This window comes from Macaca mulatta, chromosome 2 (assembly GCF_049350105.2).
Source record: "Macaca mulatta isolate MMU2019108-1 chromosome 2, T2T-MMU8v2.0, whole genome shotgun sequence".
NCBI classification, from domain to species: Eukaryota; Metazoa; Chordata; class Mammalia; order Primates; family Cercopithecidae; genus Macaca; species Macaca mulatta.
The window spans coordinates 111205204-111228391 of NC_133407.1; the positions used below are offsets into that span (position 1 = coordinate 111205204).

The following is a 23188-nucleotide window of genomic DNA, read 5'->3' on the forward strand; positions in this document are numbered from 1 at the left end:
AAGGAGGCCATAGAATGGGTTTCTTTTTTTTTTTTTTTTTTTTTTTTTGAGACAGAGTCTTGCTCTGTCGCCCAGGCTGGAGTGTAGTGGCCGGATCTCAGCTCACTGCAAGCTCCGCCTCCCGGGTTCACGCCATTCTCCTGCCTCAGCCTCCCGAGTAGTTGGGACTACAGGCGCCCGCCACCGCGCCCGGCTAGTTTTTTTTGTATTTTTTAGTAGAGACGGCGTTTCACCGTGTTAGCCAGGCTGGTCTCGATCTCCTGACCTCGTGATCCGCCCGTCTCGGCCTCCCAAAGTGCTGGGATTACAGGCTTGAGCCACCGCGCCCGGCCAGAATGGGTTTCTTGAATTAAAATGGTTAGCAGAGACTCAGAGCAAAGCTAGGTTTGAAGAAGAGCCAGAATACGCATGCCTGGTTTAGCAAAGGGGAACACAGGCAAATGAGGTGCCATCTTATCTAAGACGGCCCCACACGGATCCTTGGTTTTTGTTCCCCATTGACTAAGGACTGCAGAGGGTTAGAGTTGATGATGAGAATTCTTGCCCTTAGAGTCTTATAGATTCTGGAACCATAGAAGCATGCCGGCAACCCATTCTGGATGATCTGTTAACATTTATTTATTTTTGTAGAGACAGAGTAAGAGTCTCTCTGTTAGCCAGGCTGGAGTGCGGTGGTGCAATCATAACTCACAGTAACCTCAAACTCCTGGGATCAAGTGATCTTCCTGCTTCAGCCTCCAAAGTAGCTGGGACTAAAGACAGGTGCCACCACACTCAACTAATTTTTTGTATTTTTTGTAGAGACAGGTTCTTGTTATGTTGCTCAGGGTGGTCTCAAACCCCTTGGTTCAAGGGATCCTCCCTCCTCAGCCTCCCAAAATGCTGGGAGCCACCACTGCTCTCAGCCTGGATGATTTTTAAAGATAAAGATGAGGCTGGGCGTGGTGGCTCACGCCTGTAATCCCAGCACTTTGGGAGGCCGAGGTGGGTGGATCACGAGGTCAGGAGATCGAGACCATCCTGGCTAACTCGGTGAAACTCCATCTGTACTAAAAATACAAAAAATTAGCCGGGCGAGGTGGCGGGCGCCTGTAGTCCCAGCTACTCGGGAGGCTGAGGCAGGAGAATGGCGTGAACCTGGGAGGTGGAGGTTGCAGTGAGCCGAGATCATGCCACTGCACTCCAGTCTGGGAGACACAGCGAGACTCTGTCTCAAAAAAAATAAAAAAATAAAAAAAATAAAGATGGGGCCTGATTGTGGTGATTCATGCCTGTAATCCCAGCACTTTAGGAGGCAGAGTAGGGAGGATCCTTTGAGCCCAGGGGTTTGGGACCAGCCTGTGCAACATAGACCCCATTTCTACAAAAAATGAAAACGTCACCCAGACATTGTGGTGCAGGCCTGTAGTCCCAGCTACTAGGGAAGCTGAGATGAGAGGATTGCTTGAGCACAGGAGGTTGAGGCTGCAGTGAGCTGTGATTGCACCACTGCACTCCAGCCTGGGCAACAGAGTGAAATCTTGTCCCCCACAAAAAAACAAAAAGATGAGGCCGGGCGTGGTGGCTCACGCCTGTAATCCCAGCACTTTGGGAGGCCAAGGTGGGTGGATCATGAGGTTAGGAGATCGAGACCATCCTGGCTAACATGGTGAAACCCCATCTCTACTAAAAGTACAAAAAAGTAGCCGGGCGTGGTGGCGGGCACCTGTAGTCCCAGCTACTTAGGAGGCTGAGGCAGGAGAATGGCGTGAACCCGGGAGGCAGAGCTTGCAGTGAGCTGATATCGTGCTACTGCACTCCAGCCTGCGTGACAGTGCAAGACTCCGTCTCAAAAAAAAAAAAAAAAAAAAGATGAAGATTCCAGCTTGGCCTCTAGCTAGAACATGGCACCTCGAAGAAACAAAACAACTTGGGGTAGAACAAATGGTTTCACAGTGAGATAGTTAAGAGTCTCATAAGGAGTTAATGATGGGATTGGGGTTCTGTCCTCTGTTCTCAACTCTGAACCTAGCACATTGCTGCTGTGAAGTCTGCTGCTGTGAGGTCTGCTGCTGTGAGGTCCACCACTGTTTATTCTCCATGTAATTTGCAACAACTTTGTAGTTTGGAGTGGCAAGAGTTCTGATTTCTCTTTTCTCTTTCTCAGAAAGTCACACTGCACATAAAGTGGCCCAAGAGCGTGGAGGTAGAAGGCTATGGCAGTAAGAAGATCGATGCTGAGCGGCAGGCTGCAGCTGCGGCCTGCCAGCTGTTCAAGGTGACCCTCCCTCAGTGAAAGCCATGCAGACATTCTTCCTGGGAAACTCCTTGCCCTTTGTTCTTATTAGTAGAGGTTGGCCCAGTGTTCTACCACTCACCTGTCCTGAGCCTTTCCCACTTCCTGATTCCTTTCTTGCTGTTCAACCAATGACATATATATATATATTTATCTGTTTTCTGTATTTTGGGTTTTTTTTTTTTTTTTCTTTTGAGTCAGAGTTTCACTCTGTTGCCCAGGCTGGAGTGCAGTGATGCAACCTTGGCTCACTGCAACCTCCACCTCCTAGCTTCAAGTGATTCTCATGCCTCAGCCTCCCAAGTAGCTGGGATTACAGGCGCCTGCCACCACTCCTGGCTAATATTTGTATTTTTAGTAGAGAGGGGGTTTTACCCTGTTGGCCAGGCTGGTCTTGAACTCCTGACCTCAACTGATCTACCTGCCTAGGCCTCTCAAAGTGTTGGGATTACAGGCATGAGCTCGTAATCTATTTTCTGTGGTTTTAAAAACTACAGAGAGGAACTGCTTATGAAAAACTTCCAATATACAGCATGATGGATATATTTCTGTGTTGGTTTCTGTTTTTCTTTTCTCATCATTCCATGTAGGTTTTTCTCTATAGCAATGTAGTCCTGTCTTACTTTATTTTTATTTTTTATTTTTTTTGAGATGGAGTCTCGCTCTGTTGTCCGGGCTGGAGTGCAGTGGCACGATCTCAGCTCACTGCAAGCTCTGCCTCCCGGGTTCATGCCATTCTCCTGCCTTGGCCTCCTGAGTAGCTGGGACTACAGGCGCCCGCCACCACGCCTGGCTAATTTTCGTATTTTTGGTAGAGACAGGGTTTTACCGTATTAGCCAGGATGGTCTCAATCTCCTGACCTTGTGATCCACCTGCCTCGGCCTCCCAAAGTGCTGGGATTACAGGCACTTTTTTCATTTTTAGTAGAGACGAGGTCTCACTATGTTGCTCAGGCTGGTCTCTAACTCCTGGCCTCGAACAATTCTCCTGCCTCCACCCCCCAAAGTACTGGGTTTACAGACGTGCGGCACCGTGCCTGGCTCTAATTTTTTTTTGAGACAGGGTCTTGCTCTGTTGCCCAGACTGGAGTGCAGTGACATGATCATGGCTCACTGCAACCTCGACCTCCCAGGCTCAAGCCATCCTCCCACCTCAGCCTCCCCAGTAGCTGGGACTGCAGGCCTGCACCACCATGCCTGGTTAATGTTTTTGTATTTTTTGTAGAGATGGGTTTTTTCCATGTTGCCCAGGCTGGTCTCAAACTCCTGGTCTCAAGTCATCCTCCCACCTCAGCCTCGCAAAGTGCTGGGATTGCAGGTGTGAACCAGTGCGCCTGGCCGGGTTCCTAAGTCTTCATCTCTGTTCTGACAAGAGAAAGCCACAGGAGGCCGGGCGCGGTGGCTCAAGCCTATAATCCCATAATCCCAGCACTTTGGGAGGCCGAGACGGGCGGATCACGAGGTCAGGAGATCGAGACCATCCTGGCTAACATGGTGAAACCCCGTCTCTACTAAAAAATACAAAAAACTAGCCGGGCGCAGTGGCGGGCGCCTGTAGTCCCAGCTACTCGGAAGGCTGAGGCAGGAGAATGGCGTAAACCCGGGAGGCGGAGCTTGCAGTGAGCTGAGATCTGGCCACTGCACCCCAGCCTGGGCGACAAAGCGAGACTCCATCTCAACCAAAAAAAAAAAAAAAAAGAAAGCCACAGGATGCATATTCCCTCAGCTTCTCCTCTTCTCATGGTCTCCAGGCTTTTACTGTTCCTTTCTCCTTCCTGCATTTGAACAGGAAGGTCCCTGTTGCTATTCTGGGCCCCCATAATACCCATCTCTTTTCTCTGTTCTTGTAGTAGTCCATTGCTATAAAGGAATATATGAGACTGGGTAATGTATTTAAAAAAAAAAAAAAGAGGTTTATTTGTCTCACAGTTCCACAGACTGTACAGGAAGCCTGGTGCCAGCATCTGCTTGGCTTCTGGTGAGGCCTCAGGAAGTCATAGTGGAAGGGAAGGGGAGCTGGTGTGTTCCACAGCAAGAGATAAGCTAGAGTCACTGAAACAACTAGCTCCTGTGTGAACTAACAGGGCAAGAACTCATTCATTACTGTGGGGAGAGCATCAAGCCATTCATGAAGGATCTGCCCCCATGACCCAAACACCTCCCACCAGGCCCACCTTTGTCATTGGGGATCACATTTTGGCATGAGATGTGGAGGAGGCAGATACCCAAACCAACAGTCCCCTTTCTCTGTGTCTCTTCTGCATCTCCTCTCTCGCCCTTTTGTTTATTTTTCAGATTCTTCCTCTTCTGGTTCTTTTCTGTAGGCCTCAAAAATACTCAGTGCTCTGATTTTTTCCCTTGGCTCTGATCCACTGCAAACAACTCTGTGCTTGTATTTTCTCTACTCTGCTGACTTGGCCATCTTCGTTCATGCCCTCTAGTTACCTATTTTTTTTTTTTAAATAGAGATGGGGTCTTGCTATATTGCTGAGGCTGGTTTTGAACTCCTGGGTTCAAGCCATCCTCCCACCTGAGCCTCCCAAAGTGCTAGGATGACAGGCATAAGCCACTGTACCCAACCTATGTGTATTTTACTCAATTTAAAAAAATAGAAAAAAAAAATGCTTTAGTGGACCACTCTGAATACTTTTCCGTGTTGTACACTTGAGGTGTTTAGTTTTCTCTGAAGGCCTTTTCCTTTTTATTTTTTTATTCCTCTCTCCCATTGTCTTGGCATTTTCCTTATTGTTGAACTTTGAACTATTCTTAATGAATGGTTATATCTGAAGGGGCTGATAAAATTATCCATTTTATATTAACTTGAGAGCCAGTTAATACCTTTTTTTTTTTTTTTTTTTAAAGAAAGACAGGATCGGCCGGGCGCGGTGGCTCAAGCCTGTAATCCCAGCACTTTGGGAGGCCGAGACGGGTGGATCACGAGGTCGGGAGATCGAGACCATCCTGGCTGACACGGTGAAACCCCGTCTCTACTAAAAAATACAAAAAACTAGCCGGGCGTGGTGGCGGGCACCTGTAGTCCCAGCTACTCGGAGGCTGAGGCGGGAGAATGGCGGGAACCCGGGAGGCGGAGCTTGCAGTGAGCTGAGATCCGGCCACTGCACTCCAGCCTGGGCGACAGAGCGAGACTCGGGCTGAAGTGATTCTTCTGCCTCGGCCTCCCACAGTGCTGGGATTACAGGTGTACGCTGACTGTCTGGCCTCCGTGTACATCTGTACCCCCTCAGTGCTCTGTAGCCTTGGCACTGCCATGCATTTTGTCCTCAGCCACTGGAAGACCTTTGCTTCTCTTTTCTCTGTAGGTCACTCTCAAGTACCTTTTCCTCTTCCACCCTCTAAAACATCTTGATTGATTGATTGATTGATTGAGATAGGGTCTAGCTATGTTGTCCAGGCAGGTCTTGAACTCCAGAGCTCCTGCCTCAGCTCCCAGGTAGCTGGGATTACAGGCACACACAACCATGCCCAGCTAATTTTCTTTCCTCCCTGGGAATCTTGTCTCTTATAGATTCAACCATTCTCTCTGTGTTTAATGTCTCGAAAATATCCATCTCCCATAGGGTAGTTCTACCTCAGTGGTTCTCAACCATGGATAATTTTGTTCCTCATGGAACATCTAATTCATTTTTTTTTTCTTTTTGAGACGGGGTCTCACTCTTGTCCAGGCTGGAATGCAGTGGTGCAGTCTCGGCTCACTGCAGTCTCTGGCTCCTGGGCTCAAGTGATCCTCCCACCTCAGCCTCCCAAGTAGCTGGGACTACAGGTGTGTGCCACCATGCTCAGCTGATGTTTTTATATTTTCGGTAGAGACAGAGTTTTGCCATGTTGGCCAGGCTGGTCTCAAACTCCTAAGCTCAAGCAGTCTGCCTGTCTTGGTCTTCCAAAGTGCTGGGATTACAGGTGTGATCCACTGTGCCTGGCCTCTTTTTTTTTCCCTGTAGAGATGGTGTCCCAACTATGTTGTCCAGGCTGGTCTTGAACTCCTGGGCTCCAGTGATCCTCCCACCTTAGCCTCCCAAAGTGCTAGGATTATAGGTGTGAATCACGGCTCCTGGCATAGTTATTTTTTTATTGTCTTTTATGTGTACAATATGATGTTTCATACTCATATACACTTTCATAAACACAGAATGAAATGAATACTATAGTGAAGCAAATTAACATATCCATCACCTCAAATAGTTATCTTATTTTGTGGTAAGAGCACGTAAGGCTGGGCATGGTTGCTCATGCCTGTAATTCCAGCAATTTGGGAGGCTGACATAGGCGGATCAGTTAAGCCCAGGAGTTTGCGACCAGCCTGGGCAACAGGGCGAAAAGCCTTTTTTGTATTTTACAAAAAATACAAAAATTAGCAGGGCATGGTGGTGTGTGCCTGTAGTCCCAGCTACTTGGGAGGCTGAGGTGGGAGGATTGCTTGAAGCTGGGAGGCAGAGGTTGTAGTGAGCCAAGATCATACCACTGAACTCCAGCCTGGGCAACAAAGCAGGACTCTCTCTCTCAAAAAAGAAGAAAAAAAAAAAAAAAAGAGCACCTAAAATGTACTCTTGGCCTGGCGCTGTCTCATGCCTGTAATCCCGGCACTTTGGGAGTCCAAGGCGGGTGGATCACGAGGTCAGGAGTTCGAGACCAGCTTGGCCAACATGGTGAAACACTGTCGCTACTAAAAAGACAAAAATTAGCCAGGCGTGGTGGTGCATGCCTGTAGTCCCAGCTACTTGGGAGGCTGAGGCAGGAGAATCTGTTGAACCCAGGAGGCGGAGGTTGCAGTGAGCCGAGATTGCACCACTGCACTCCAGCCTGGGCAACAAGAGCAAAACTCCGTCTCAAAAAAAAAAAAAGAAAAAATGTATTCTCTTAGCAAATTTCCAGTTTATAATACAATATTATTAATTATAGTCGTTATGGTGTACCTTAGATCTTTAGACTTATTCTTATATATATGTAACTTTATATTCTTGGACCTAAATCTCCCCATTTCTCTTTTCTTCCTGCCCCTGGTAACCACCAGGCCCTACTCTGTTTCTGTGTATTCAGCTTATTTTAGATTCCACGTGAGAGATCATGTGGTATTTTCATTTTGTTTTGTTTTTGAGACCGAGTCTCAGTCTGTTGCCCAGGCTAGAGTGCAGTGGCACGATATTGGCTCACAGCAACCTCCGTCTCCTAGGTGCAAGCAATTTTCATGTCTCAGCCTCCCGAGTAGCTAGGACTGCAGGCATGTGCCACCACGCCCAGCTAATTTTTGTATTTTTTGTAGAGATAAAATACAAAATTTTTTTTTTATCTGCCTGGTGGCCAGGCTGGTCTTGAACTCCTGACCTCAAGTGATCTGCCTGTCTTGGCCTCTTGAAGTGCTGGGATTACGGGTGTGAGCCACTGTTCCCGGCCCATGTGGTATTTTCTTTGTGTCTGGCTTACTTAGCATAATGTCTTCCAGGTTTATCCATGTTTTTACCTTTATTTATTTATTTTGAGACAGGGTCTTGCTCTGTGGCCTAGGCTGGAATGCAGTGGTGCGATCATGGCTCACTGCAGACTCCACCTCCTGGGCTCAAGAGATCCTCCCACCTCAACCTCTGGAGTAACTGAGACTGCCGGTGTGCACCACCACAGCTGACTAATTTTGTAGAGATGGGGTCTTCCAGTGTTGCCCAGACTGGTCTTGAACTCCTGAGCTCAAGTGATCCACCTGTCTCAGCCTCCCAAAGTGCTGGGATTACAGGTATAAGCTACCGCACCTAGCCGGATCTCCTCTTCTTTTTTTTTTTTTTGAGACGGAGTCTCGCTCTGTCACCCAGGCTGGAGTGCAGTGGCGCAATCTCAGCTCACTGCAAGCTCCGCCTCCCGGGTTCACGCCATTCTCCGGCCTCAGCCTCCCGAGTAGCTGGGACTACAGGCGCCCGCCACTGTGCCCGGCTAATTTTTTTTTTTCTATTTTTAGTAGAGACGGGGTTTCACCATGGTCTCGATCTCCTGACCTTGTGATCCGCCCGCCTCGGCCTTCCAAAGTGCTGGGATTACAGGCGTGAGCCACCACGCCCGGCCCGGATCTCCTCTTCTTTAAAGGCTGAATAATATCCCGTTGTGTAGATGCACCATTCATCCTTTGATAGACGCTTAGGTTGTTTCCGTATCTTGACTGTTGTGAATAATGCTGCAGTTAACATGGGAATGCAGACATCCCTATGAGATGAGGATTTCATTCCCTTTGGGTGTATACGCAGAGCAGATATTGCTGGACCATATGGTAGTTTTATTTTTAATTTTTTGAGGAACTTCTTTATTTTTTATTTATTTTTTTTATTTTTTGAGACAGAGTCTTGCTCTGTTGCCCAGGCTAGAATGCAGCAGCGCAATCTCGGCCCACTGCAGCCTCTGCCTCCTGGGTTCAAGCAATTCTCCTGCCTCAGCCTCCTGAGTGCCTGCAATTACAGGCGTGTGCCACCACGCCTGGAATTTTGTATTTTTAGTAGAGATGGAGTTTCTCCATGTTGGTCAGGCTGGTCTGGAACTCCCGACCTCAGGTGATCACCTGCCTTGGCTTCCCATAGTGCTGGGATTACAGGTGTGAGCCACCGCGCCTGGCCAATTTTTTGTACTTTCAGTAGAGATGGGGTTTTACCATGTTGGCTAGGCTGGTCTCGAACTCCTGACCTCAGGTCGTCCACCTGCCTCAGCCTTCCAAAGTGCTGGGATTACAGGCGTGAGCCACTGTGCCTGGCTCTCTTTTGGGTTTTCTATATATAAGATATGTCATCTGTAAGCAGGGATAATTTTACTTCTTTCTTTCCAGTTTGGATGCCTTATTTTCTTGTCTGACTGCTCTTTCTAGTACTTTTAGTACTATGTTGAACAAAACTGCTGAGAGTGGCCGGGGCCATTTGGCAATGTCTGTAGGGATTTTCGTTGTACACAGGTGGAGGAGTGCTACTGGCAGCTGTAAGATCAAGGCCAGGAATGCTGCTTCCCAGCTTACAGTACATAGGACAGTCCCCTATGGCATAGAATTACCCTGCCCAGAATAGCAATTATGCTGAAGTTGAGAAATCCTTCTCTGCCTGGCTGACTGACTGGCTGCATGTTTGAAGGCACTTTAAACTCAGACTTTTGTTTTTTGAGATGGAGTCTTTCTCTTTCGCCTAGGCTAGAGTGCAATGGTGCAAAGGCATGATCTTGGCTCATTGTAACCTCTGTCCGCCTCCTGGATTCAAGTGATTCTCCTGCCTTAGCCTCCCTCATAGCTGGGATTACAGGTGCCCGCCACCACGCCTGGCTGATTTTTGCATTTCTAGTAGAGATGGGGTTTCACCATGTTGGCCAGACTGGTCTCAAACTCCTGACCTTAGGTGATCCGCCTGCCTCTACCTCTGCCTCCCAAAGTGTTGGGATTACAGGCATGAGCTACTATGCCCGGCTATCCCAGCCTGTCTGAAGCAGGTCATTATCACATTTTTCTCCATCTCTTTTTCTCTTCCCCATCTGTGTGCATTGTTTTGTTTTGTTTTGTTTTGTTTTGTTTTGAGACGTAGTCTCGCTCTGTCGCCTAGGCTGGAGTTCAGTGGTGCAATCTCGGCTCACTGTAACCTCCGCTTCCTGAGTTCAAGCGATTCTCCAGCCTCAGCCTCCCGAGTAGCTGGGACTACAGGCACACAGCACCACGCCTGGCTAATTTTTGTATTTTTAGTAGAGACAGGGTTTCACCATATTGGCCAAACTGGTCTTGAACTCCTGACCTCGTGATCCACCTGCCTCTGCCTCCCAAAGTGCTGGGATTACAGGTGTGAGCCACCGCGCCTAGCCTAGTTGTTTTTGTTTTTTTGATCATAGTGTCCCTAAATGGGTGTGAGATGAGATCTCGTTGTGGTTATAGTAGTTGTTTTTTATTCTAGAACTCAGCCTTTTATTCTCTAATAGCTGTACTCCCAATTCTTCAGTTTCCCTTTCCCCCCAAACCAGATGTCTTTTTCCGCATTGCCCGCAGGCTTGGTGAGACGTGCTGGCAGCGCAAAGGGGACTGAGTCAGCAGCCACAGCCAAGAAGAAGGTGTCCACGGGAGGACATAAATGCACCCCAGCCTCCTAAATAGAAGAGGCTTATTCTTGAAGAATGGTCCTTGCCAGGGCTGAGGGCTGGAGCAAGGCACTCCAGACACAGGCCACTGTGGCTTAGAGCCCGGGTGAATATGCGTGGCTGTGGGGAATGAGAATGAATGTGGGTCTGCCTGCGGGGTCATGGGGTAGACAGGCAGGGAGGAGCTAGAACTCCAGGGCCTTTGCTGTCGCAGGGGCAGAATGATTTGATCCTGTGGCTGCTGGGGCTTCTGACTAGTGGTAGTTGATAGAATGACACAGCCAAGTTTGCCTTTAGGAAAAGTCACTGACAGCAGTAGTTTTTGGCAAGACCAGAGACAGGGACACTGGATGGAAGAGAACGCCAGCGGCAGCAGTGGAGGAGGTTTCTTCAAGGGTATTAGAGGGCTGGGCATGAGGGCTCACGCCTATAGTCCTAGCACTTTGGGAGGCCGAGGTGGGTGGATCACAAGGTCAGGAGCTCGAGACCAGCCTGGCCAACATGGCGAAACCCCATCTCTACTAAAAATACAAAAATTAGCCGGGCGTGTTGGCGCGTGCCTGTAATCCTAGCTACTCAGGAAGCTGAGGCAGAAGAATCGCTTAAACTCGGGAGGCAGAGGTTGCAGTGAGCTGAGATAATGCCATTGCACTCCAGCCTGGGTGACAGAGTGAGACTCTGTCTCAGAAAAGGAACAGCAACAAAAAGGTATTAGAGAAGTTGCACGGATAGCGCCTGGACAGTTGAGGAGGCAGGAGGAAGAACGGGTTGGTGGAGCAGCATGTGCCAGTGAGGGAAGCTGTGGACGAGCAGTGGGTTGGCGCCTAGGTTATGGCGAGAATAGTGGCAAGTGGATGTTGGTACAGCTCAGGACCGGTGCGGGAGCATGGCCAGGACCAGCAGTGAGCCTGTGGGGACGAGACCCTCTTGTCTAGCCAAAGAGTGGTTGCAAAGGCAGGGGGAGAACAGTGCTGTCCTGCTGGGGAAGCCAGGCCAGGGAGGAATGCTTGTATTGCTGCTCTGTGGAACCAGAGGCATTCTTGTCAGAAGCGAGGCGGTGACGCAAAAGTGGGGCAGCTGAGCCCTGGAACGGGCCCTGCCCCAAGGGTTCGCAGGTGTGTGTGTGGCATGCCTTGGCCCCATCTTCTGTCCCCGAATCCTGCTGTTTTCATGCGTCTATTCTTAATAGACGAACTTTAGAATTGGTTTGTCAGATGCTTAATAAGAAGCCTCTGCAGACTTTGATTGAAATTGTGTTCAATTTATGGATTAAGAGGTTTTTGTCTCCTCACACATAAAAGTTCTATCATCCAGGAACGTATATCTCCCTGGATTTACATCCTGTTGCCAAGTTGTATGCTTAGTCCTTACCTTTCTGACCCACCGTAGTTCATCTTAGGTAGGTGATGGTTTTTGTTACTGTTGTGAATAGAATTTTAAAAATTAAATTTAATTATCTCAAAAGCCCAAGAAGAAAGTTTTAGGAAGGCAGGCCGTGGTCACTCTCCAGCTTGTCATGAGTCGGGTGGGACTGAAAGCTCACTGTAGAGAGGTTCCTGGCCCGTGACCCCTGCCATCTGCTGTCACATGGACCTGACATTCACCTGACAAGCCGTGTTTTTGTCGCCTTTACCACTCCCAGTGGCAGCTCCTGCAACCTATGCTTTCTTCGCATTTGCTCCTGTTCTCTCAGCTGCTCACTCATCTCACTCACGTCTTTGTTCCTTAGACCCTGGCCGTCTGCATTTCTCTTCTGCCACTTAAATTCGTGTTTTCCTTTTTTTTGGAGATAAGGTCTTGCTCTGTCACCCAGGCTGGAGTTCAGTAGTGTGATCATGACTCACTGCAGCCTCGATCTGTTGGGGTCAAGTGATCCTCTTGCCTCAGTTTCCCGAGTCGCTGGGACTGTAGGCACACACCACCATCCCTGGCTAACTGCCTCTTATATTCTGAACTGCTTGAGGGCAAGGACCAGGTCTTGTCTCTCCTGCTGATGCTGGTGGCCAACATGTTGCTGTGTACATGCTAGAGACTTAAGCAATGTTTAATTTATATTTTCTGTAGAAAAGCATGAAGCTGTAACACATTTAAAATCCTATATTTGTATAAATAGCTTTAACATTTCAAGTTATTTCTCTAGAATGTATTCCTAACATAGGATTCTTATATTCTGTCTCTTTTGAGTTGGAGTTTTGCCGGAGGTTCGCTCTTGTTGCCCAGGCTGGAGTGCAGTGGTGCGATCTCGGCTCACCACAACCTCTGCCTCCTGGGTTCAAGCGATTCTCCTGCCTCAGCCTCCCGAGTAGCTGGGATTACAGGCATGTACCACCACGCCTGGCTAATTTTGTATTTTTAGTAGAGACGGGGTTTCTCCATATTGGTCAGGCTGGTCTCAAACTCCCGACCTCAGGTGATCCACCTGCCTTGGCCTCCCAAAGTGCTGGGATTACAGGTGTTAGCCACCATGCCCAGCCTTCAGGATTCTTATAAAAATATATGTAACTTCTTATAACAGAAGTTATGTCTGTTTCATGGTGTGGGCTATATAGTTTTTTTTTTTTTTTTTTTTTTTTTTTTTGTGGAGTTAATCTCTATTGCTCAGGTTGGAGTACAGCATCACCATCTCCACTCACTGCAACCACTACCTCCCGGCTTCAAGCGATTCTCCTGTCTCAGCCCCCCGAGTAGCTGGGATTACAGGTGCCCACCACCATGCCCAGCTAATTTTTGTATTTTTAGTAGAGATGGGGTTTCGCCATGTTGGCCAGACTGGTCTCAAACTCCTGACCTCCAGTGATCGTCCTGCCCGGGCCTCCCAAAGTGCTGGGATTACAGGTGTGAGCCACTGTGCCTGTCCGGCTATGTATTTTTTTTTTTTCTTTTTTTTTGAGACAAGAGTCTCGCTCTGTCGCCCAGGCTGGAGTGCTGTGGCGCGATCTCGGCCTACTGCAAGCTCCGCCTCCCGGGTTCACGCCATTCTCCTGTCTCAGCCTCCCAAGTAGCTGGGACTACAGGCACCCGCCACCACACCCGGCTAATTTTTTTGTATTTTTAGTGGAGACGGGGTTTCACCATGTTAGCCAGGATGGTCTTGATTTCCTGACCTCATGATCTGCCTGTCTCAGCCTCCCAAAGTGCTAGGATTACAGGTGTGAGCCACCGCGCCCGGCCCTATGTACTTTTAAATTGCTGTATTTACTGAAGCTTCCTAGATAACTATGTGAATTTATCTTCTTGGGCTCAGTGTGGTGGCTCATGCCTGTAATCCTAGCACTTTGGGAGGCCAAGGTGGGCGGATCACTTTGGTCCAGGAGTTCAGGACCATCCTGAGCAACATGGTGAAGCCCTGTCGCTACAAAAATTCTCTGGGCTTGGTGGTGCATACCTTTAGTCTCAGTTACTTTGGAGGCTGAGGTGGGAGGGTCACCTGAGCCCAGGAGGCAGAGGTTGTAGTGAGCCGTGATTGTGCCACTGCACTCCAGCCTGGGTGACAGAGCGAGACCCTGTGTCAGAAACACAAAAAACAAACAGTATCTTCTGCTCTCCCATTGCCATGTGGGGTTATTTGTTTGTATCAAAGCTAGGCATCTTTCAGTGTTCCATGCCCAGTTCTGGACTAGGGGCTGAAGTGGGTAAACAGATGAAAAACCATGGCTCCACAACACAAGGGACTTAATGGTGTAGCTGGACATGGGCCAGGCTGACTGAGGTGTAAAGATGGTATGAATCCTTTAAACGTCCCTTTTCCCCTCCAGGGTTGGGGTCTGCTGGGTCCCCGGAATGAGTTGTTTGATGCAGCCAAATACCGAGTGCTAGCTGATCGCTTTGGCTCCCCTGCTGACAGCTGGTGGCGTCCTGAACCCACCATGCCCCCTACTTCCTGGCGGCAGCTGAATCCGGAGAGCATTCGGCCAGGGGGACCTGGGGGCCTATCCCGCTCTTTGGGCCGGGAAGAAGAAGAGGATGAGGAGGAAGAGCTAGAAGAAGGGACCATAGATGTTACCGACTTCTTGTCCATGACCCAGCAGGATTCCCACACCCCACTCAGGGACTCAAGGTACAGATTGGGGATGGGGATGCAGCGGAGGCTGGCTGTGCCTTGACACAGGGATGGGCGAATGTTCTCTGCTAGCTTTCTCTGAGATGGGAGTGCCCTGCCTCACATTGCAGCCTGTGTGTCCCGTCACTCAGTGTGTGTCTGCCCATTCTTGGGGGACAGCCAGCTGTGGTCTTCTATGTGGCTGGGCTTTTGCAGAACAGCAGCACGGAGAACCTGCTCTCTGCTGTCTTATCTATGTGAGGGAATGGAGGGCGCAGTCCCCATCCAGTGTGGCTGTGGGAGGAGCAGAGATGCCCGGTTTCCCATCCATTTCATGCCTCCTGGCCTTTCGGCTCCCTGCTGCAGTGCAGTGTCCTCACCCTTACATCTCAGAGCCTCAGGGAAATTGGTCCAGGAAGAGAAGATTCTTTCAGCTAAACTTTTGGTCCTCCCAGGGGGAGTTCCTTTGAGATGACAGATGATGACAGTGCTATCAGGGCTCTGACCCAGTTTCCACTTCCCAAGAACCTTCTGGCCAAGGTGATTCAGATTGCAACGTCATCCTCCACAGCTAAGGTGAGTTGGGTCTCCTAGAAGTGTGTGTGGGGGCCATTTACTTGGTCATGTCTGGTGTTCCCCAAAGGCAGGTTTACAGAGGGCTGAGGGGGCCTGTTCCTCCAGCCCACACCTCGGCCAGCTGGTGGAACTCCGGCGTGGAAGGAAAAGCAGTCAGTGTGACAGAATGGAGGTCAAGTCTTAGCAGCACAGGGCGTGGGCTGGGGGCCGCAGGAGCAGAAGACCCATACCTGTTCTGGGCGGTGGATTGTCAGTGGGGAGGGCTTAGAGGTGTGGGTCTTGGTGAGGTATGAGTTTCTCTCTTGCTACCAGGCAAAGGGGCTTCGGTTAGGCAGAGCTTCTGTCCGGGTGCAGGGCCTTTTTGCTCCCGCAGGATGTGCCTGGTTTTTAGCTCATGCTGACAGCTTCAACCCACAGCTGCCACGAAGGTGCTGAGATGACTGAGCTAGGAGGGCAGGTGGTGGAATTGCCCAAGCACTGTCTTCCGCAGTGGAAGTCGAGGTATAGCAGGAGAAGCGAGCCTGGGACTAGAGTGCCCGAGCCCATGGGCCTGCTCCTGGCTATGCAGCAGCACCTCTAGCATGGCTCATGCCGGGCACCTGCTGAGATGGTGGCTCCTTCCGTCTCTGGGCTCCTTGGCATTCTGAGAATGCCCCAAGTCTCTTCCCATTCCCTGCATTTCTGTAACCATCTCTCTTGCCTTCCATGTAGAATCTCATGCAGTTCCATACTGTGGGCACCAAGACCAAGCTGTCTACACTCACCCTGCTCTGGCCCTGCCCCATGACCTTTGTTGCCAAAGGGCGCCGCAAAGCAGAGGCTGAGAATAAGGCGGCAGCCTTGGCCTGCAAGAAACTGAAGGTGAGTCCAGGAAGGTCCTGGGTGTGATGCATGAGAATGTCTTGAAGCTCCCCTCTGCCAGTGGCAAATGGGTCCCATTTTTTAGGAAATGAAACCACCACAGCAGGCCTTTTGCCTGGCACAAAGACAGCTGGTCTGCAGGCCTTGCTTGTAGGCCCTGTGGCTGTTGCCACAGCTTTCCCAGAGCCCCTGTGGAGATGCTTTGACTGTGCCCCAGCCTTTTCCACACTGTTGGCCTGAACCTGGTGAGGCCGGGAGGAAACTTGCTCATTGTTCTGAATAGTATAAAGCCAGGAGGAGCCGGGCCTGTTTTGAGAGGCAGACCTGGTGTCCAGTATGATCCTGATAACCCGGGTTTTGTGGCCAAAATGAATAATGTGACTTGTGACTGCAGTGAAGATTGAGGAAGCAGTCAGCATCAAGGTAGAGACAGTGTGGCAGACAGCTGGCAGTTCTCTTTTGACACAGGGTCTCTGTGGCCCAGGCTGGAATGTAGTGGCACGATCATGGCTCACTGCAGCCTTGACCTCCTAGGCTTGAGCGATCCTTTCACCTTAGCGTCCTGCATAGCTGGGACCATAGGTATGCGCCACCACTCCCAGCTAATTTTTAAACATTTTTTGTAGAGACAAGGGTCTCACTGTGTTGCCAAGGCTGGTCTTAAAATCTTGGGCTCAATCAATCTTTCTGCCTTCACTTCCTGAAGTGTTGGGATTGCAGGCATGAGCCACAGCTCCTGGCCATGGCAGTTCTCTTTAAAGGGGCTGTGGAGTTAGCTGATGGCACAGTAGTGGGAGGGCGTTGGGATTGTGTCTGACTGCCTGAGGAGTTAGTAATCTCAACCCATGTTGGTGGAGGTTTAGTTTGCAGAACAAGACAGAAATGGGCCTGCTTTACTCTGAATGGTCAGGTGCACCATTTCATGGGTGCAGTTGGCCCCGGGAACCACGTTTTAGTTATAGCTGATGGTCAGGGGTAACAAGAACCTGGAGAAAATGAGGAAGAGGGGACAGGCAGGTGGTGAGATAGAAGGCATAGATCTGCTACCTGTGACTCGAGGGCAGAACAAGGACTGACTGTAGAACTGGAGGCATCTGAGCTTTGGCCTGACGCACACGCACTGAGCAGAGGCACCTTGGCATGGTGGGGCCTGTCTGGGAAGGAACAAGCTTTGCAGTGGCTGGAGGGCCATTTGTCAGGCTGGTGGGTAAAACCCATGAAGTCTGGGGAGAGGGCGGAAGCCTGTTCTTGCAGCAAGGAGCTTGTGTTGGCACCTCCTGTGGAACGAGGACCAGATTCCTGTCCTTGAGGTCCTTACAGCTGATGGTGCCAGCGTGCCCAGAGGCAGGGGGTTGGCCCCTGTTGTGGAAAGACTTCTTTAAGGAGGAAGTGTTTGATCTGGGCTCCGAAGGGCGAGCAGAGTCCAGACATTAGAGGTGACAGGAACACAAGACTAGTTTTACCCACGTGCCTGAGGTATTGGAATGCCATGTTTTATCTCTGGCGAGGTGGCTTTAGGTATGTAAGGAGGTAAGACACAGTGTTTTCCTTGCAGTGGCTTGTTTGATCAAGTTGCATTATAATCAACATTTATAGGAAACTCCACGTGTATCTATATGATGGGGTTACAGATGGGTCAGGTGCCATGTAGGGACTAGGAGGTGGGATGGAAGAATGATTGAGGGAGGAAGGCTTTGATGAGGCAGCAAAGGAAGAGGGAGTCTGTGGGGTGTATTCTAGCGTCATTGAGGGCCTGGTCTGGCTGGTCCGAGGGTACACGTTGGGAATTCACGGAGGTGACAGGGGCCTATTGTGGTGTTGGAGGGGCTCTAGTCGCACAGTGAGTGGTTTCTCCTCAGGGCCTTCCCCAGACGTAGGGCTGTTCTGCTGTGACACATCACGTTTAGCTTTTCTTGAATTAACTTTATTATTATTTTCTTCGAGACAGAGTCTTGCTCTGTCGCCCAGGCTGGAGTGCACCATCATGATCTCCGCTCAATGCAACCTCTGCCTTCAGGGTTCAGGTGATTCTTGTGCCTCAGCCTCGCTAGTAGCTGGGACTATAGGTGCTGGCCACCCGCCCGGCTAATTTTTTTTTTTTTGAGATGGAGTCTCGCTCTGTCGCCCAGGCTGGAGTGCAGTTGCACAATCTCAGCTCATTGCACCCTCCGCCCCTCCAGGTTTAAGCAATTCTCTGCCTCAGTCTCCGGAGTAGCTGGGATTACAGGCGCGTGCCACCACGCCCGCCTAATTTTTTGTAGTTTTAGTAGAGGTGGGGTTTCACCATCTTGGCCAGGCTGGTCTTGAACTGCTGACCTCATGATCCACCTGCCTTGGCCTCCCAAAGTGCTGGGACTACAGGTGTGAGCCACCGCACCCAGCTAATTTTTGTATTTTTAGTGGAGATGGGGTTTCACTATGTTGGCCAGGCTGGTCTTGAACCCCTGACCTCAGGTGATTTGCCTGCCTTGGCCTCCCAAAGGGCTGGGATTATAGGTGTGAGCCACTGCACCTGGCCTGAATTAACTTTAGTTCATTTTTTAAAACGTTTATTTTGGTAAGTTTACATTTTCCTAGTTCATAATTTCTCCCTCCATCACCATGTCAGCCAAGATCCAAAATCTCTTAGACATTACTTGGCACAACAACTGCCTCGGAGCTCCTGAGCTTGTCTGGGCTGGTTTTTGGGGAGCCCTAGAGCATAGACTGAGTCTTGCATGTCTCCCTGCAGAGCCTGGGCCTGGTGGACAGGAACAATGAACCACTTACACACGCCATGTATAACCTGGCCTCTTTGCGTGAGCTGGGTGAGACCCAGCGCCGACCGTGCACCATCCAGGTGCCCGAGCCCATCCTCCGCAAGATAGAGACCTTCCTGAACCATGTAAGAGGCCCTGCATCCCTCATCACCCTTGCCCCCTGGAGTCTGCCTCCGTCTCTTCAGACTGAAGGCCTCTACCTGCGACAGGCAGTAGTACCTCCCCATTCTCTTCACTGAGATTGGGGCCTGGGAGCCCCCTGGCCTCAGCAGCCCAGTCTTGCCCACAAGGATCCCGGGGCAGTCACGGACTAAATTAATCCTGTGCCCAGTGGGTTGGGCCACAACCTCTGACCCAGGCGGATCCTGCAGAGTGGCTGGTTGGGTGGTAATGAGGAATTTCTTTTTCGTTGTTTTGCTTGCCTCCCTGCCCCCCAGTACCCTGTGGAGAGTTCGTGGATCGCCCCAGAACTCCGGCTGCAGAGTGAAGACATCTTGCCCTTGGGCAAGGACTCAGGGCCTCTCAGTGACCCTATCACAGGCAAGCCCTATGTGCCCCTGTTGGAAGCAGAGGAGGTACGTCTCAGCCAGAGTCTGCTAGAACTGTGGCGGCGGCGAGGGCCAGTCTGGCAGGAGGCCCCCCAGCTACCTGTGGATCCACATCGGGATACCATCCTCAACGCCATTGAGCAGCACCCGGTGGTGGTCATCTCTGGGGACACAGGCTGTGGGAAGACCACACGCATCCCCCAGCTGTTGCTGGAGCGCTATGTGACCGAGGGCCGCGGTGCCCGCTGCAATGTGATCATCACCCAACCTCGCCGCATCTCTGCTGTGTCTGTGGCACAGCGGGTCAGCCACGAACTGGGCCCCTCCCTGCGCCGGAACGTGGGCTTCCAGGTGCGGCTGGAAAGTAAGCCCCCGGCCCGAGGCGGGGCCCTGCTCTTCTGCACTGTGGGTATCCTGCTGCGTAAGCTGCAGAGCAACCCCAGCCTGGAGGGTGTGAGCCACGTCATCGTGGATGAGGTGCATGAGCGGGACGTGAACACAGACTTTCTACTGATCCTGCTCAAGGGCCTGCAGCGGCTCAACCCGGCCCTGCGGCTGGTGCTCATGAGTGCCACAGGGGACAATGAGCGCTTCTCCCGATACTTTGGTGGCTGCCCTGTCATCAAGGTGCCTGGCTTCATGTACCCGGTCAAGGAGCACTACCTGGAGGACATCCTGGCCAAGTTGGGCAAGCACCAGTACCTGCACCGGCACCGGCACCATGAGGTGAGGGACACCCCCATCCCACCCGAGACTCTTGGCCTTTCCTCCATGGATGCCCCTCCTCCCTGGCCCTGGGGCTTGGTGGCCTGGGGCAAGTTACCCTCCCCAGTCCTCAGTTTCCTTGATAGAAACTGAGGACTAACCCCATGTGCGTGGCACGCATGTGAGGATTGGAGTTGATGTCAAGCGGCTCCGTCTCACTGAGTCAGGTGGCTGTGTCCTTGGCATGACCCCTTACCCCGGGGCTGTGACTGTGGCCTCTCTTCCCCCACCCCAGTCTGAGGATGAATGCGCACTCGATTTGGACCTTGTGACTGATCTGGTTCTGCACATCGATGCTCGTGGGGAACCAGGTGGGTGCCTCCCCATCTGCCCCATGCCAGTCCTGGCCACGCTTGCAGAAGCAGCTGGCTCATGCCCCAGGGCTCCTTTGCAGGTGGGATCCTGTGCTTCCTGCCTGGGTGGCAGGAGATCAAAGGAGTGCAGCAGCGCCTCCAGGAGGCCCTGGGCATGCACGAGAGCAAGTACCTCATCCTGCCAGGTGAGAGCCCGGGCAGAGGGACCAGGGACCTTTGGAAACCAGCCTGGCCTCTGTCCTGGGGACTGACCCAACTGGGACTCCGGGGGTCCCGGTTTCTGACCAAGCTGCGGCACTTTTCACTGGGCATAGTGTTTATCTGCACCTGTTTCATCAAAATGGGGTCAAAATCCTTGCCCTGCCCACATTCCAGGGGGGAATTCTGGTGGAAGCAGTGCCCATAACCAGTGTGTGTCTTGCCCACCAGTGCACTCCAACATCCCCATGATGGATCAGAAGGCCATATTCCAGCAGCCTCCAGTTGGGGTGCGCAAGATTGTCTTGGCCACCAATATCGCGGAGACTTCCATCACAATCAATGACATCGTGCATGTGGTGGACAGTGGGCTGCACAAGGAAGAACGCTATGACCTGAAGACCAAGGTGGCACCTACCTCCTGGACCTGGCCAGCCACTGGGGGAGGGACTCCGTTTCGAGGTGGTCTGCAGCCCAGATCTACCTTAGACCTATTTTGTGTGTGTTGAGAAGGCCACACTTGTGGGGTCTCAGTGTTCCTGGTGTTGGGGGCTGGTGAGGGTTACTCGGAGTGGGGAAGCACTGAGGAAGTGGTATCTGTGCTGCTTACCTGCCCCCTCCTCCAGGTGTCCTGTCTGGAGACAGTGTGGGTGTCAAGAGCCAATGTGATCCAGCGCCGGGGCCGAGCGGGCCGCTGCCAGTCAGGCTTTGCCTACCACTTGTTCCCTCGAAGCCGGCTGGAGAAAATGGTCCCTTTCCAAGTGCCAGAGATCCTGCGCACGCCTCTCGAGAACCTGGTGCTGCAAGCGAAAATCCACATGCCTGAGAAGACGGTGTGGTGGGGTGGGGCGGGGTGGGGGCTGGCCTGGGGACCAGACAGGTGGGAGGCAGGCTCATGGCGGGCTCTGGCTCTGTTTGTCTTAGGCGGTGGAGTTCCTGTCCAAGGCTGTGGACAGTCCAAACATCAAGGCAGTGGACGAGGCTGTGATTTTGCTCCAGGAGATCGGTATGTAGGGGCTGGGCTGGGCTGGGCTGGGCCGGGGAGTAGCTCCTGAGGGTGGCACTGACAGCTGAGCCATTGCAGGGGTGCTGGACCAGCGGGAGTACCTGACCACCCTGGGGCAGCGCCTGGCTCACATCTCCACCGACCCCCGGCTGGCCAAGGCCATAGTGTTGGCCGCCATCTTCCGTTGCCTGCACCCGCTACTGGTGGTCGTTTCCTGCCTTACCCGGGACCCCTTCAGCAGCAGCCTACAGAACCGGGCCGAGGTGGACAAGGTCAGTCCTGACTCCTTCCTGGAGCCCTCCACCCACTGCTGTTCTGAGGGGGCGTTGTCTAGCCCCTGCCTGTGACCCGGCTGCCCTCTTCTCCCCTCCCAGGTGAAAGCACTGTTGAGCCACGACAGTGGCAGTGACCACCTGGCCTTTGTGCGGGCTGTCGCCGGCTGGGAGGAGGTGCTGCGTTGGCAGGACCGCAGCTCCAGGGAGAATTACCTGGAGGAAAACCTGCTCTATGCACCTAGCCTGCGCTTCATCCACGGTCAGCTGGGCCCACGCCTGCTTTCCTGAGCCCCTCCCGCCCCTCCCACCCCACTGAGCTTCTGTTACCCCCAGCCTGTGGCTAGGGGCTGTAGGTTCACTGCACATTCTGTCTCCCTAGGACTCATCAAGCAGTTCTCGGAGAACATTTATGAGGCCTTCCTGGTGGGGAAGCCCTCGGACTGCACCCTGGCCTCTGCCCAGTGCAACGAGTACAGTGAGGAGGAGGAGCTGGTGAAGGGCGTGCTGATGGCCGGCCTCTACCCCAACCTCATCCAGGTGCTGCCTCTGGGAGGGAGTGGAGTTCACCAGGTCCCAGCCTCCTTCCCTGTCTGCAGCTCCTTGCTCAGCCCCACCCATCTTTTCCTCCATCCCTGCAGGTGAGGCAGGGCAAGGTCACCCGGCAGGGGAAGTTCAAGCCCAACAGCGTCACATATAGGACCAAATCAGGCAACATCCTGCTGCACAAGTCGACCATTAACAGGTGAGGGCATGCAGGCCTGGATGGGGCAGCTGGGATGGTCCAAAAGGGTGGCCTCACCAGCCCTGTGTTCCCTAGGGAGGCCACACGGTTGCGGAGCCGATGGCTGACGTATTTCATGGCGGTCAAGTCCAATGGCAGCGTCTTCGTCCGGGACTCCTCTCAGGTGCACCCGCTAGCTGTGCTGCTCCTGACCGACGGGGACGTGCACATCCGCGGTGGGTGCCTGCAGGCCTCCCGCCCACCCCGCTCTGCAGCTGCTCCTCTGGGGCCTGGCCTCACCACAGCTTACCACCATCTTTTCTGTTCCCTCAGATGACGGGCGCCGGGCCACCATCTCACTGAGCGACAGTGACCTGCTGCGGCTGGAGGGTGACTCGCGTACCGTGCGGCTGCTGAGGGAGCTGCGGCGGGCCCTGGGCCGCATGGTGGAGCGGAGCCTGCGCAGCGAGCTGGCTGCTCTTCCCCCCAGCGTGCAGGAGGAGCACGGGCAGCTGCTTGCGCTACTGGCAGAGCTGCTGCGAGGACCGTGTGGCAGCTTTGATGTGCGCAAGACAGCTGACGACTGAGCCCTGCTTCTGCTGGGGCTGTGTACAGAGTGCAAATGTTTATTTAAAATAAAGTTCTATTTATCCCTTGTGACCACTGCTGTCCACTAGGGGCTCCTCTCTCAGGGCCTCCATACACTGGGCCACGGTTCCCCAAAGAGGAAGGAAGGTAGAGAAGAGAGATGCTTATTGCT

The 23188-nt window shown here is 52.1% G+C and overlaps 1 protein-coding gene and 1 non-coding gene across 39 annotated transcripts in view; both read left to right on the top strand.

The window, feature by feature from the left end:
- Window positions 1-23088, top strand: part of DHX30 (DExH-box helicase 30) — a 53606-nt gene extending 30518 nt beyond the window's left edge. For 31 of the 38 annotated variants that reach the window (XM_077992413.1, XM_077992426.1, XM_077992408.1 and 28 more), the window contains 17 exons: window positions 2147-2257; window positions 14122-14423; window positions 14861-14981; window positions 15693-15842; window positions 18574-18726; window positions 19039-19875; window positions 20150-20225; window positions 20309-20413; window positions 20658-20833; window positions 21053-21259; window positions 21351-21432; window positions 21511-21704; window positions 21807-21966; window positions 22087-22244; window positions 22346-22449; window positions 22525-22664; window positions 22762-23088. In XM_077992413.1, the coding sequence (XP_077848539.1) occupies window positions 2147-2257; window positions 14122-14423; window positions 14861-14981; window positions 15693-15842; window positions 18574-18726; window positions 19039-19875; window positions 20150-20225; window positions 20309-20413; window positions 20658-20833; window positions 21053-21259; window positions 21351-21432; window positions 21511-21704; window positions 21807-21966; window positions 22087-22244; window positions 22346-22449; window positions 22525-22664; window positions 22762-23015 (3330 nt within the window). In that variant the 3' untranslated portion in view covers window positions 23016-23088. Of the gene's footprint in view, window positions 1-2146; window positions 2258-10277; window positions 10473-13848; window positions 14516-14839; window positions 14982-15692; window positions 15843-18573; window positions 18727-19038; window positions 19876-20149; window positions 20226-20308; window positions 20414-20657; window positions 20834-21052; window positions 21260-21350; window positions 21437-21510; window positions 21705-21806; window positions 21967-22086; window positions 22245-22345; window positions 22450-22524; window positions 22665-22761 lie in introns of those variants that run through there. The other 7 variants (XM_077992435.1, XM_077992434.1, XM_077992418.1 and 4 more) reach the window with 5 other exon arrangements.
- MIR1226 (microRNA mir-1226) lies at window positions 22450-22524 on the top strand. Its single transcript, NR_032303.1, has one exon. It is a non-coding gene; the product is annotated as a microRNA mir-1226 (primary transcript).
- Window positions 23089-23188: the final 100 nt, after the last annotated feature.